The 16,141-nt window shown below is 42.3% G+C and overlaps 1 protein-coding gene across 7 annotated transcripts in view; it reads right to left on the bottom strand.

Annotated features, from left to right (window-relative positions):
• Window positions 1–16,141, bottom strand: part of LAMA2 (laminin subunit alpha 2) — a 606,483-nt gene that overhangs the window by 280,068 nt on the left and 310,274 nt on the right. For all 7 annotated transcript variants that reach the window (XM_077353378.1, XM_077353349.1, XM_077353372.1 and 4 more), the window contains exons 13-14: window positions 4,654–4,755; window positions 3,035–3,249 (exon numbers count right to left, since the gene is read on the bottom strand). In XM_077353378.1, coding sequence (XP_077209493.1) covers window positions 3,035–3,249; window positions 4,654–4,755 — 317 coding nt within the window. The remainder of the gene's footprint in view (window positions 1–3,034; window positions 3,250–4,653; window positions 4,756–16,141) is intronic.

Consider the following 16,141-nt stretch of genomic DNA (forward strand, 5'->3'; position numbering starts at 1 on the left):
CCGCCCACACACTCCAGTCCTCCCCGAGCAGCCATCTTGGCCGGATGAGGCTCGCCCCACTTCCCTGGGCTCGGGAAAAATCGCCCACAGGATGCCCTGCCCCAACTATCCTCGCTTGCCCCCTCAATCCGCGCTTGCCGCCACTGAGGCCCAACCTCCAACAACAACCCACAGCCCAGCAGCCTGCCAACGAGCCGACGCCCGCGCTCCGACATCGCCACCACAACGGAGAGGGCGCCGCCGACATGATGGCGCAACCGACCACCCGACGCCGGACCCCATGCCCTACCTGATAGCCTACGGTGCCTGCCCACCGCCACGGCAATGACGCCGCAGAGCCGCCGCCCGCACTCCAAAATGGCCGCGCTGACCACCAACGCACCAATGACCCGCTGCCTGCTTCAACTTCGCCGCCAACATCAGCAGGCCCGTCGCCCAGGCAAGATGCTCCCCGACCTCTGCGAGTCACCACTGCCGCCGCGCTCAGCCTCAACCCTGCAAGATGGCCCCCGAGACGCCGACGCCGAGCCGCTCCGCGGAAACTTACACGCCGCCGGGACCAGCCAGCATGCTCCCCGCCGTCCCACCTTCGCTGCCGCTGCCGCACCCAGCCTGCGACCTCCACAACTGTTCTTATTTCTTAGTTTTTATCCATTCATAATTGATTTTATATCTGTAATTTTATGTTTTCTACTGGTTCATCTATGACCGTAAATAAAAAAAATATTGATTAAATTCCTACAGCAAGCCTGAATATGAAACTTCTCAAAGTGTAATCTATTAGACCTGAATGATTTCAGTACCAATGACAGTTGGCTTGAAGACTGAAAGACTTGTTGCTTCCTCTTCAGGTCAAGTTTCTCTGCCCCCCCTCCCTTGGGAGAAAATTTTTGCTGACCCCATCAAGCTCTGCTACCTGCCTACCTTCAACTTTTACATGATTGTAACAGGAGAGAGCAGAAGTTCCCAGAAATGGAGAGCCAGCAGCAACTGAGTAGTCTGCAGAGAGCTCATATTTTAGCAGCAAATTAGCTCTGTTCTAGATGTTTTGCAGGGCATTCTTTTAAAGGCTGCTTTCTCTATTCCCCTCCTCCTTTTAAACCAGAGCTTTAAACACCACCAGCAAACTTTAGGTCACATTCAGGTGACCTGGGCCTATTCTGCACACAAGAGATAATGCACTTTCAATGCACTTTAGAAGTAGATTTTCCTGTTCCGCACAGGAATATCCAGCTGCCAAAACACATTGAAAGTGCATTATCCTTTGTGTGCAGAATGGGCCCTGGAGTTCATACCTTTAGGATACTGGACTTTTCTTCTCAGTCTCTTTCCTTACTATCTAGAACACTATATTTTTCACTTAGCCTAAACTTTTTTAAAAAAATGTATTCTCTACCTCCCCATGTGTCGGGATCATGCTTCAACACATAGGCTCAATGTACTTGCATAAATTTTCTATTGAATTAAGTCACAATCCAGCCATATACTGTACTCAGATGACCGGGTCAATAAATACAACTCTACTGAAAAAGCCAGCATGTGACTTCAGCACATTTTATACAAGTCATAACTGAGCGAAGAATCCCAAGAAGAGGATCAGAATCTGATACGCTCTTAATGAAAGCAAACTATATATCCACCATATGTACACACGAACACAGACACAACTTTGCAAGAAAATAATTACTTATATAAGAACATGTATAGCTATGCTGGACAATCCAATAGTCCATCTAATCCAGCATCCTATTTCCAGATGTCCAAAGCAGGACTTGGGGATAACAGGTGGGAGCTGTGCTGAGAGCAGTGGGGATATAGGAATTTTGGAGGATTCCTCATGGACATTCAAACCACCACAACTGTGTACCTCTTCCTGTTTTGTGAATCTTCGGCTCTCCCACTCTCTTCTGCTCATTGAATGTTTTGTAATATTGTTTGTGCTTAGATTTGTCACAACATCTGTGGTTTGGACATTGGGACTGATCCATGTGGTGGTGGCGTGACCTACATGACCACTTCTGCTGTCTGGAGACTACCTTAAGGAGTCTTAAGGGTGGAGTAGTTAGCAACTTGCCCAGCTATGGCATTACCACCAAGTGGCAAGGTGGCAGCAGACACTCATGTGGTCCCCATAACACTGTCATTCCTCAGTCTCTGCCCCAGTAGGCAGGCTGCCAGGATGGGTTTCATCGGACAATTGTTGGGTTGTATGATGCTGATTCTGTCCCCACCCTGTGCCAATACATTTTGGTCTGCTCTCAATATAGCTTTGGCCATGTTTCTTCCACAAAACTGGTTTTTGTGCTGTGTTTTCTTCCACATATTCTCCTCAATAGGCCACAGACTCGCAAATCTAGATAACCACTTCTAATTCCATCTACCCATCACTACATTTCATGTCAATAAGTAGTGTCAACTATATTCTTTTGTCTGTCTTGAATCTATTACCAATCTGTTGTATAGGATGACCCCAAGGTCTAGTATTATATGAGAAGAATAAAAGTTGTTCTCTGTCTACTGCCTCTATACTGTGCATAATGTTATAAAGCAACATCATTCACAACCTCAGCTACCCTCTTTCTAACTCCAAATGCCCAAAAATTTCAGCCTTGTCTCTTGGGCAGATCCCCAAGCCTTTGATCACTTCAGTTGCTCTATTCAGTTCTTTTCCAACTATTCAACCTCTTTATGTGGTAACCAGAGGTTGTATCAGCAAATTGTAAAAGGACATTACTACACGACAGTTTTATTTAATTACCCTAATACGACTTTTTGGATTGACACACTGGCAGTTGCTAATAGCACTGATATAATTATAAATCTTAATATGACTAGAAACCCAGGCACTGAAAACGACGTGCATGCAGTGAACTGGTGTAAGGTTTTCTTCACTGGACACCATATACTAAATGCAAAGCTGAAACTAGTTGCAATTGAATAATGAGTGAAGGTCTTGAGGAACTTGAGTTATTATTAATGCAGAACATATTTCACCTTAATGCCTGTAGGGTGGAAATGCAGTTGTGACAATTACCTGTAGATGGCATTCATCCCATAGCTGTATGTGGCTCTTATAAGGAGTCTCTTTATATTTGCAAGCACAGTCATGAATTCCCTTTTGCTGACCGGCAGCGAGTCAGTACCATGCAGCATAAATAAATCATGCTTTAGCAAGACTTCTTCGGTGTGTTCTTCAAACGGATTCAGATGAATTCCCTCCTGTGACGTACTGATTCTCAAGCCACTTCCCTAGTAATCAGAATAAATGTTATGGGTGGAAACATTTTCAGGAAACAACTTGTGTAGCAATGACCCTGTGGAGAGCCTAACACTTTGGGACAAAGTTCTGGGACCAGGTGTGTTCATCTATGTGAGGTATTGCTGAGAATCTGATATTACTGTTGATATGGAAACGTAAGCTGAGACAGGACAAAATATTTATTTATTTATTATTTGAATTTAGACATTAAAAAACCCTTAATGGTATTTTGAAAGCCAATGTACCAGTTTTGTATTATTGTGTGTGGAGAGTGGGGGAGGGGGGGAATGTAGACTTTTGTCTTTCTAGGGCAACACATATCCAATACCTCCCATTAGTCCTTACAACAACCCTATATCAGTGCTTAGTTATAAAGATTGTAATTTTCCCATTGTAAGTGGGGATTTGAATCCAGGACTACTCTGTACTGGTCTGGTGTTCTAATCGTTACACTGCACGGGCTCTCCAATTAAGTTTCTTATCAATTACAGAGATCAAACAGCAATAGTGAAAAGTTATCAACTGCCTATTCAATGTGTACTTCAGTCATCCTTATATTTATAATATTATCCCAAACATGGTAATAAATAACTTCGGTTGAAATAAGAAAGTCCTACTGACATCAAAGGGATTTAAGCATGCTTACTCATTAACAGAATTACATTTCCAGCAATTTTTATTGCCATTAAAAACACTTAACAAAGTCTTCCTCTACATCGCAATGACTCTTCATATGGCTTTCACTGCCACTGTGAATGCCTTGTAAAAATAATGGCATTTGACGTGTCACTGTAGCATGTTAACATTGTAATGATCTACCTAGTAGTATGTGGAGACATAAGGCATATCTCTGGAATGAAAAGACACTTAAAAAAATGAAAGCTGGGAATATATAGGGACTAGTCAGAACATTATAACATTATGGACGCATGGCAATGGGAGGTGGAGTAGAAATATGCACCTTCTTATGCATACAAGATACAAACATTATTTGACTGCAATCTTTTTTAAAAAGATTACCAAACAAGTTTGGGAAGGTGTTCAGCAATGCTGGGAAGGTGGAGGTACCGAAAGTAGATGGCTACGGGCTGGTGTAAAACCGCCCCCCACCCCCGCCGCTCTGATTTGAATGCCAACCCAGAGAAAAATCTTTGTGTGGAAGTAGCCAAAGTCTAAGCATGTCCAAAGGCATCTATGCTATCCATGCTGCTACATTTGCCTCTCCCTTCCCATCCCTCCCTCTATTGTCTTAAAACTGCCCAAGGTTATATTATATTGGCTTGCAAAATGATTAAGTCTGTTTTAAGTGACTCCTTGTTTAGCCAGCTTACCACTGAAAATCTGCCTCAAACAAATCATCCTTTCACTGAACACACAATATTGTGAAGTTGTACCTCTATGATGACATCAGACTGAAGCATTGCCTCAGCAGCATCGTCTTCCCCAGTGAGATCATATGAGATGGTAAATTTCAGAAGGCCTCCAGCAGCTGTTATCTGCCGAAAAGAAGAAGGGTGCTGATCACATAGCAGAAAACATGCCTTTAACCATTTTATACTATTCTACTCCAATTACAGTGCTTTCAAGGGGAAGGACTTTGACTGTAGTGAAAGGACATGTGGATGATAAACAGCCCCAAGGAAAGAGTGATTATGAGCATCTCCTTCACCCTGTTCTTTCTTTCTCCCTCTCAAAACCCATTGCTTCTATGCTCCCCAAAAGCTGTAAGTGCCTTTGGACACAGGTTGAAAATCTATGCATGCTTAAATCTCTTTTCCCCAAAGGCCTGGCATGAATTAAATTATTCCATAATGATAGCATATGCTATGTCACAATAATTCTCACAACCCAGGCCCCTATTTCTAATTTTCCTTATTTTGAATAATAAAACCTTCACAGACAAAATGTAATCTATAGTATTTGTATATGGTACATAATTGTAGACACAGAAATGGGAACTGTATGCTATTCTGCTTCCTTTTTGTCCCCTGCCTCCCAGGGTCCAGGCTGGTTCAAAGGACTATTTTTCAATCCCCCTAGTCATTAGGCAGCTATGACAGAATGTTCCTTATAAAATATAATCTAAAATGGAGGGAAAGGAAGTATTTATCTGCCCCTGGGAAACAGAACGTGTTCAGTGTAAAACAATGTCACAATCCTTTCTCTTTCCCCTTCTATAGGAATACCTAGTGACCCATTGCCACCTCATTCTGATTTGCCAGGATCACAGGAATGACACGTGTCAACCAACAATAAGCATTCATTTCCCCTTGAATATATTTTGAATTCAATCATTTTGTTAACCCTTTGTTGTAAATAACCAACATTTTGATGGATACTGAGCACGACATTCCAAAGAACAAAAGTGGACAGCACAGATGGTTCTTCGTATAAATGTCAAAACTAAATAAAAGTGTTAGCACCGAATACAAGCAGCCCTGCATTGTCCCTTCCACTGGAAAAAAATGATAAGAGTCAAGTAAACCATGTTTCATGTACAAGTGGGACAAAGAGCCTAGGAGCAGAACCTTCCTCTCTCTTTCCTTCCCTTTTCCATATCGCTGACCGAGAGTGCAGCTATGCGAGCAGTCTGCAACTAAGGGAATTGCTTGATTATTCTCAGAGCTGTTCCAATGTGACTAATGTGCAACTTTCCATTGACATTCATCATGCATTCATCCTTACTTGTGCAAATGAAACAAAAACAAAACAGGAAAGACGAACTTTTGTTGCACAGTGTTGCCTACTTTAATGAAAATTAAATCAGTTTTCAAGGAAGTGGGCCACTTCAGTGTCCTTTACAAATCTAAGTACCATTTTAAATGGTGCTAAATAAATTATAAACAGCAGCATTAATTATGGCAGTACTCTATACATTTTCAATCTCTTTTTAAAAATGGAAGTATGCATAACTACAGGCATCCTTGAATATTATGGTGTTTCATTATCATTTTGTAAAGTTTCCATTAGCAGATACAGCAAAAAACATGCCACTGCTGGTTGAATCCACTGGGAAGATCATTTCATTTCAGTGGGGCTTGTAAAGGAGAACTTCCTGATTAATTGGACTCCCCAAATATATATTAGGATTTATTTTTCTTTGCGGAATGGGTGTGAGATTTTCACCAGAAGTGTAACAATATTAACATACTGAAAATAAAACTTACGCTGCCTGTTCCTAGAGTCTTAAACTATAAAATTATTTTTGACCTTCTCAAAGTAAATGCAATCAATGAATGTGGCAACAGGAAATCACTGTGTTAAAATTGATGCATACCTAGACATTCCATCACCTATTGTACTAGCTATTTGCCACCTGCAAACTCATGGTTTTATGAAAACCACAAATATGTGCATTACTTGAACAACATACCAGACGACTTTATCCTGAAACAGCCTGAATTGGATTGAATTCCTGTTATCTGACATTTACTGGCTCAATTCCACCTAACATTAGTTTGAACCCAGGTAAGGCAGTGTTGACATGTTTATGCTAAATACAAATGTGTCCATGTAGACAAGAATTCAAACTGTGAATGGTTTACTTGAACATGATTTACTCCAATAGGCAAGTAATTTTCAGCAAGCCAATGTTACTGAGGTTGCATGGATTGGTCCCAATTCTCCAGAATTAACAAAATCTACAGCTACGAGGAAGTCACTATTACCATTCTGTATATTTTTGGCCAAGTTGTTCCCCATTTACTGCTACCATCCTTGGAATGAAACCTGGTTAACTGGTTTAACATGGAGACAGGTGACCTAAAGAGGGCTAAGAGACATCTAGAACAATGAGAGTGATAAAGTCATACTGAATCTGAGAGTGCATATTATAGAACTCACTGGAAAAACTATGAAACAGCAGTGACAATGACAAAAGTGTTACTTCTCAGCCAGTTCAGAGGCATCTCAATTGTTTAAAGTATCTTGGCATCTACTTATTTGTAAACAAGAACATTTGTTACTCAGGAACAGAAAACTAGTTGTGATGCCTCTGCAAAGGTTCTTTTTTTTTTGCGGGGGGGGGGGGGATAGCACATTACAGCAATTAGTCTAAAATGTTGCAAAGATGTGACTCATAATTACAGGTTCTATGCCTGACAAAAGGAACTGAGGCCTTTCCATCAGGCCTAATTGATGAACATACTTCAGACTAGAGGTTCAAACACAAGTGTCATGACATTTTCCACTTCCACAGCAAAATCCATATGTTCACTTCTTGGGGACAAGTATTCTGAATAGCCAACACATTTGAGGTTATCACTGGATGTAAAAAACTGAAACAAAACAAAACTGGGCATACAAGATGATAAGCAACAGTTACATGAGATAAGCAACAACAGTTCTCATGTTTGTTTTGAATAAGGAATATTATGCACAATAACATCTCTTGTGAATAACTGTGCATCTGCAAGCCATAATAATTATTATTCATATCTGCAGTGAAAACAGTCTTTGTAACTGTGTTGAATGCTTGATGCCATCATGTATAGGCAGAATTTAAGGCATCCTACTTATATTCAGTACTAATGCTGTCTTACCAGCTTTACTTACATTTTGTATATATTTAAGTTTCATCAGGTATGCTGACATTTTTTCCAACCATGGGCAAACACTACAAAATATACATTACCATTTGTCTGTAAACCATGATTCTTTCATCCTTTCTAGTAATTTCAGAATATTTTGAATATTGAGTAGAATATTGTTCAAAATATGTACTTTAACCTTTGATTTTTCTCCTTGTTTTTATAGGCCTTTACTGGCATGCATCCTCAATGACTATCTGGATTCAGCTTACATTACAGACCTTACCTTCTGAATAATAAAGGAATCATCATGGTATCTATCTATCTATCTATCTATCTATCTATCTATCTATCTATCTATCTATCTATCTATCTATCTATCTATCTATCTATCTATCTATCTATCTATCTATCTATCTATCTATCTATCTATCTATCTATCTATCTATCTATCTATCTATCTCTGATGCTGTATAGCAGTCTTGCTGTTCAATAGGTTGCCAGTCTGAACCCAAAACTGACAGGCACCTGTGACAAAGTGCTGAATGGAGAACAAGCTACCTTAACAGATGGACGGTAAGTACGTATGTGCCTCGTGTGGGTTATAGGATGCACAGATGGAATGTTTGAACATCTGTTTGCTTTAATTTATGTGCTTATGTTTTAAGGGAATGTTCCATCATTAATCCAGCCCTAGGTTGGATTAGCATTTTGTAGAAATAACAAATACTGGCTGGAAAGTCATAAGAAGAATTTTATATGCTTCTGTTGCATTTAGGGGAAAGGGTGAAAAGAGAGATATAGAACTGAATTCTAATGCAGCTCAGAAAAAAATATAGGTCTTATCACTGTAATATAAATTCTCCTATGATTATATATTTTAGTTCTGATGACGCTCTGTTAAAGATACAGTAGTTTTTAAACAAATTTCTGTATCTGACAAAACTTTTGTACAGAGGTAGTAATAGTGTGAAAGATAAAAAGAAAAGTAGAATTTAATTGGTCTGTTTTAATAAGCATGTATGACTAGTCCTTTTGTTTTTGTAAATGGACTGATTACAGGAATATTCCTGTAAATATTCTTCACCAGGACGTAATATTCATTGTGATAGAAAGCTAACCCAACCAAACTTTTCTATTTTTCAGCTAAAGAGTGATAATTAGTGCTGTTTGTAGCCATTTGTGGCAGTTCATGAATGGAGACAGACTAGTGCTGATCAATTAAACTGTTTACAAAATTCCCAGACAAGGGGGGCAGAATTCTCCAGCCTTGGATACACCAACAGGAGCCCTCCAAAGCTCAACAGGCACTGCCAGCCACCTATCACAGAATTCCCATTATGGTCTGTGGCCTGAATGTTATGTATTCAGTTAGCTCAGCTCCCACCCTCTCCTTTGTTGGCTGGTAGGTTAGAAGAATGGAGCTTTTTATAAGCCAGTGTTTCTCAACCTTTTCTTCACCGCAACCCCAACTTCGGCACCGAAACCCAATGGGGACCCAGCCAGAGGAGCTGCCAGCTAGCACTGCAGAGGCGCTTCTACTGCCCCCCAGCCATGGCCATGCAGGAAGTGACTGGACGGGGGCGAGGGCCCTGCCTAGGGGAGGGGGCTGCTGCCACCATGTCTAGATTGTTCACTGTCCTACTGTGGGCCTGGCTTGGGTGCGCATCTTGCTCCCTTGGCTCACCGCTTCTCTCCTTTCTCCCTTCTTTTAACCATGGGGGAGGGTTTCCGCGGTGGTCCTGCTTCAGAGCACGTGGGGCTTGCTGGACGGAATCGGGCAGGATGGGCTGACTTTGGACCCATGGGGGGAGGGGTAGCTTTCTTGCTAGCTCTCAGAGAGCTGAGCAAAGTGTTTCGATGCATTCCTCAGCAGGCGCCGGCGTGACCCTCCAGGCAGCTGCAGAAGGAGCCAGTAGGGTGCTGGAAACACATGTGTGCACAGATGTGCACAACAATCAAGGCAGCATGGAGGCAGCCATTGCCATGGCTCCGCTGCCTCCACCCACCTCCGCCGGCCGCTGGCCACCGCCCGTCTACACATGCTGCCACACACTGCCCACTGCCACACACCTCCACACACTTCCACTTGCCACCACAGTGGCAGACAACATGACGACCCTAGGAGACCCCAAATGGGGTCCCAGTCCCAAGGTTGAGAACCACTGTTATAAGCAGAGCAGATTCATTCCTTTCTGCTTGTGATCTGCAAGCTTTAGGTAGGTGGACTCAGGTCTCCGAGCTACCAAGTCTCTCTACTCACATGAGAACTAGGTAGGGCTTAGCTCCAGCCTTGGCAGTGAGGACTCAGATTTTGTATTCCCCCTCCTGATTATGATTTGATCCCTGCTGCTGGAGTTTGGGTGTAGGGGAATTCAGGACTCTGAACCACCCAGTCTCTCTGCTCATACTGAGTACAGAGGCTTAGCTGGTGGGTTCCTTGGAAGAGGGCTAATGTTTATATAACCTTCCAGGGCTTGAGTGTTAGGGGTGGTTTCAGGGCTTTGAACCACCCAGTTTTCTGCTCCAACTGAGCACAGTTTCTCTGCTCCATCCAATTTCTCTGCTACAACATTTATACCCACCCCTCTTGATTATGAAGACCATAAAGTTGACAATGGGTGGAATGGGTGCTTCTCACATATACCAGAGGTCCCTGTCCCTGGGCACCAAACCCAGCTTGCTACTCCCTGAGTTCCACCCCAGCAGAGCATCATCAGAGGTTTCAGGGCCTCCTTCTGAGGTTGTGGTTTATGCCCATCCTTAATAAACACTACCTAGTTCTATTTTTAAAAACCATTTTACTAACATTTGTGTTTGCATTATTTAGCATGGCTAATTGCTAGTGGGTTTTTTTGTCTACAAAACTGTTAATCATGATGGGCTACATAATTTATTTTATTGATTGATATGTTTAATTTAACTTAATCTGTGAAAAATATTCCAGTAACAGTGTAATTGTATTAACTTCATGGTGGATATACACTGATGAATAATTCATTTGGCCTCCTGTGTGGTGCAAGAGCACTAGGGCTGCCAACACTAGGTTGGGTAATTCCTGAATATTTGGTGGGTGAAGCCTGGGGACAGTGAGGTTTGATGAGAATAACCTCATCAGTATATAATGTTATAGAGCGGGGGTCATCAAGCCCTGGTCTGCGGCCCTGTGTTGGGTTGTGAGAGCCACGGCAACAGGCCGCGGCTCCCTCTCCCCGCACCCCCACAGTGAGAAGTGGCCGATTAACTCGCAACCTGGCAAGCTTCTTGCTGTGTGTCGGGGGAAGCTCGACCGCCGGCATGCTGGTGGCGCATGTGCGCATGTGTAAACCCGCTGCACATGCGTGTTTGGATTTCTGCCATGCACAAACACATATGCACGGTGGGTCTGCACATGCACACATGCACACGGCTGCTGTGCACGCACTTTTGTGCCACTGCCATGTGCAGGTCTGCGCATGCGCATTTGCACAGGGGCCCAGGTTGCCCTCTCCCCCCCACCCCTTGGCAACGGGACGCTGTTATAGAGTTTGCCCTCCAAAGTAGTCATTTTCCCAAGTGGAACAAATTTTTGTAGTCGGAAGATCTGTTGTAATTCCAGGAAATCTTCAAGTCTCACCTGGATTTTGGCATCCCTACAGCTCACTGAAAACACTGTACCTTCTGGATAGGCATTTTTTCAGCATACGACATCCTTCTGAGCAGGCAGGACTGCATTCATAATGATAGTATACATACAGAAACCTGTTCTTCTCTGCCCAGATTATGCCCTCAATTCAGGATGGCCTTAAGGTCACCCAGCTGGCTTCTTGTTTTCCAGATGAGAGTCTTCCACTCTTCATCACTCTCCTCTCCATGTTCCCCCTTTCTTGGCTGGGCAAATCTTCCTGCCTGATAGTCAATCTGCAGGCCAGACTGAAAATGGCTGGGGTGGGATGGGGATTTTGGGTGAGAATTTTAAGTTTAGGATGTTTTAAAAACTACAAAAAGCCCACATGTGGAGAGAGGTGGTGTATAAATTGAAGAAGATTTATACCCTGCTTTTCACTACCAGAAGGAGTTTCAAGTGGCTTACAATCACCTTCTGTTCCTCTCCCCACAACAGACATCCTGTGAAGTAGGTGGGAGAGAGCTCTGACAGGACTGTTCTGTGAGAACAGAACTATCAGAACTGTGACTAGCCCAAGGTCACCCAGCATGTGGAGGAGTGGGGAATCAAACCCAGCTTGCCAGATTAGAAGCTGCCGTTCTTAACCACTACATCAAACTTAGATAAATTCATAGTTTATTCCAAAATGATATTTTTTCTTTGGAGTATATAGAATGATCTCAGCATTTTAAAATGTCTTTGAGGATCTTCTATATCACAGAATTCCCTATCACATTTTTTTCTGAGATCCAGAATTTACATCCTATTGTACCTTTAATTAGAATTAATATATCAGCCTTTCCCCCTCTAAAGCAAGCTTTATGCCAAAGGACACTCTTCTTTATAGCCAATGTGAAATTTTCTAATGGCAGAATGAAGCAGTTGAAGAACATTTTCTTGACATACAGGGCAACCCTAAAGAAATCACACCCTTCTAAATCCATTGCAGTTAACTGGATTAGAATGGCTAATATTGAATTTTCTGGCAGGAAGGGAAGTTGAAGATAATATCATCCAACATCTCTAAGGATGAGAGGTAGACTTCCTAGAGACTTCCTGCATACACTTTTATACACACAAAAACACACATACACAGTCAATCCAATCTTTATAGAGAGGGGGGTTATCAACAAAGTTTAGGGAAGCAAACATATGCATATGTACAGGGCAGACGTAGAAATGCAGGGCAGATGTAGACATGAATTATTTTAAGGAAAAAAGCACATTCCTTTTTTGGGAGGGCAATTGTTTATGTAGCACAAGGAAGTCCAAGCACATTCAGCTGGACCAGGAACCAAACTGCATCAGTACCAGAATAGCCTGCTCAACTGTTTTAATTATATTTGTTCACCGAAACATTTCTGCATATGACAATCATTTCTAGATATTAATTCCCAAGTCACCCATCTAAAATGTAATTAGATGGTGGTCCCAAACTTGTACAGGTGGAGATGATTTAGGTGCTGTATACCCACACAGTATATTATGGTGCTGATGAGTAATCCTGAATTACCCTTGGAAGCCAACCAATCTGGCAAAAAATAACATTGACAGCTGCAACACTATAGCAGAATATGACAGGTTTTCCTCACTGAAGGGTTATTAAAAATCTACTAAGTGCTTCATCAGAATTATAAATATTATCCAAACCTCTTTCTCATCCTGAAAGTGGAAAAATCGAAAAGGACAAGCTCACCAGCTGCTGAGTAAATTTTTGCAACAGTTGCTTTGCTCTTAATAAACTATAATTCAATAATTAAAAGGCAGTGAAGTAGATCAGGGAAGTGTACATTTGTGGGGGAATACTTTTTTCAACCGTCTTGAACTATAGCAGGGGAAGCTGAGTGAGAGTGAAATGTAACATTTTTTTGTCCACACAGATAGGATTTTTAGGGTGGGTCAACTTTTTGCCTGCTCAGCAGAAATCAAAGTAGACTCATCCAATAGCCTACCCATTAGACTTACTCGCTGCTTGCACCAAAAAAGACTCCATAATCAGGCTGATTAAATGCTCTCAGATTATTCACATTTGAAGAATTATTTTCTAAAACCATCAGAAGGGCAAAAAGAATTAATAATGCTTGTAAGTAATATTAAAATCAGCTATTAACACTATGTCTGGTGTGTGTGTGGAGATTCCAGACCTCTGTCCTAAGTGAAATTCCTACCATCTGCCTTGCAGAAAAAGCCCTCATCCTTAATGCTAAATATGTTTGAGGGGATAATTCAGTTACTGGCAATGCAGACCTTTCTAAGCCCCTTGATTTCAATGAACATGGAACACTTATCTCTGTTTAGGTTGGCGCTGTATATGCCAAGAAAAAAAAGTATTCCAAACATACCATAATCAGATTCATTTAGTAGATTACATATTTATTTTCTGGGGCTTAGACCTGGAAATGATTCTGTGTTCTATCTCTGCTTGAGTTTGGGTTAATAACTTCCTCTTTGTATACAGTCCTGTTAACAAAAGATTATGTCCGTAAATATAGAAGGTACTGTAGTGTAATCTTCCTGCAAAATCAGACCTATCAAAAACTTATTTGCAGACCTTATAGATTAGCTAGCAACACTCACAGCTGTAACACTTTTATGTAATAGACATGGTTGGCAGCATGGGAAATTCCTTGTTGTGTTTTTGACTAGTTTGAAACTCTGTGTGTATTCCCTAGACCTAAGAGTACAATTTACTTTATTCTATGTTATCAGGTTGACAGCCTGCAGCTGTAGAGTCAGCTACTTGCTTTTGCCATGTCTCACACAACTAGCAATAAAAATGAACAAGGAAGAGCAGAACAACAAGCCACTGTCACAACAGAGCTTCAAATTAGATATAACTGTGACAGTGTGGAGCACCACTCACCCCCCCCCCCCGCCTGTTGATAGCCCACAAGGACTTGAAAGGGTGGAGCAATCCAACTGTGAGGGATCTGAGTAAAGAACGAGCATCATGAATTGGGTGTGACCAGGGTCTAACTCCATAGGGAGATGTTGGTGGGCCTGAGCTGCTGCTATTGGTATAGATGTCATTCCCCAAGGGCTAAGGCAGTGCTGGTAATTCTGCTAGAGGTGAAGGAGGATGAGGGGCTTGGAAGATTGTGCGGGGCGGGCAAGCACTGGCGGAGGTGAGGGGGGATTGGGGGTCTGGGAAGCTTGAATGGGGGGTGGAAAAGGCAGGGCGGGCAAGCGGCAGCAGAGGTGAGGGGGGATGGGAAGATTGTGCGGTGGGTGGAGAAGGCAAGGCGGGCAAGCACCGGCAGAGGGTGGAAGCAAAGCGGTGGCAGCAGAGTGTGACGGGGAGGTGAGGGGTAAGTAGGTTGGGGGAGGCAAAGGGTTTGGTGTGCGGGCCACAGCCGCCCCCCTGCTCCCAGGGCCGCATGGCAGGGTAGCTCGGGTGGCTGTCTACCTGCCTTGTCGGTGGCCAGGCGTGAAATGGCCGCAGGCAGACGAATGCGGGCTAGGTTGGGGGGGGGGGCGGGTCGGGAGGTGGGCAGACAAGCGGAAGGCCCAGTCGATTGGGCCCTCCGCCTGTCAGTTCGGGAGCAAGGGGCCAATCATTGCCCCCCATCCCGGACCAAGCCTCCCTTAGCCTTTTATTTATACCGCTCCCACGGAGCGATGTAAAGATAGTTACTTCATCAACTCTCAAACAGATTTCTTAATTGCTGGATATCAAATCAAAAGAATAAGAGATAAAAGGATAACTACAAAGTACAAGGTTATACAACTATGTGAACATGACAGTTCTTTGTTCTTTCAGTTATGAAATAGTCATGTTTAATCCCCCAGCAATTTAAACATCGCTGTCAATGATTTATTCCTCATAACTTTTCCCATCAAAGATCTACTGCAGTTTCTCATTTACTTTAGACACAGGTACAGGCTGTTTCTCTAATTCAAATTTATCGTCATGCTAGTTAACATGACTTACAAAGGCGTAAATGAAAGCTTGGCACAGTATTCCTTTGCATGCTTGTTCTTTCAATTCAGTCATGGCCACTTCCAAATAAATTTGGAAATGAATGTGATAGTATCATTGACAAATGCAATAAAATAATATGATGGCGATAGTTTCATACCTGCTCAGGGGCAGCTATATTGTTTTAGGATCAGAAAACATTCTTTAAAGAGTTTTACTTTGTTTTTGAAACAGCTGTCTAATTGAAACCTGTGGAATGGTTTTGTTTAGGTTTAATCATTTGGCAGTCAAGCCTAGTATCATGCTTAAAAGATTCTTAAAATAGGTGCTAGCTTCTAAGTGTGCATTTCAGCAACCAATTACTCCAATGGGCATGTAGCTGGTGTGCAGATGCTTCAGAGCAAGCACCTTTTAAATGTGACAACCAGCCATATGGAGCACTTATATATATGTAAGTATTTCTCCTGTGCCAGCATCATTTTCAGCTGTGAAAGTCAGTGTGCTGCATGGATGGATTATGAAGGCTGGAGCAGAAAATAGGGATCACCCACTCCCCCAGTTTCTTTTTGTTTTCTCATGTTATTGTTTTGAGCCTTTTTGTTAACTTGTACTAATTGCAGCTGTTGTTGATTCATTTACGGCTTTTATCATACTTTTAGATCATTTCTATACCAACATTTATAAGACAAATGCCTTCTTATAACACTGTATGTACTTTATATGAAACTAATGAATAATGGCATATGAGTAACAGTTCATTATGAGGAATATTTTTCCCCACATGCCTT

Source organism: Paroedura picta, chromosome 1, assembly GCF_049243985.1.
Source record: "Paroedura picta isolate Pp20150507F chromosome 1, Ppicta_v3.0, whole genome shotgun sequence".
NCBI lineage: Eukaryota > Metazoa > Chordata > Lepidosauria > Squamata > Gekkonidae > Paroedura > Paroedura picta.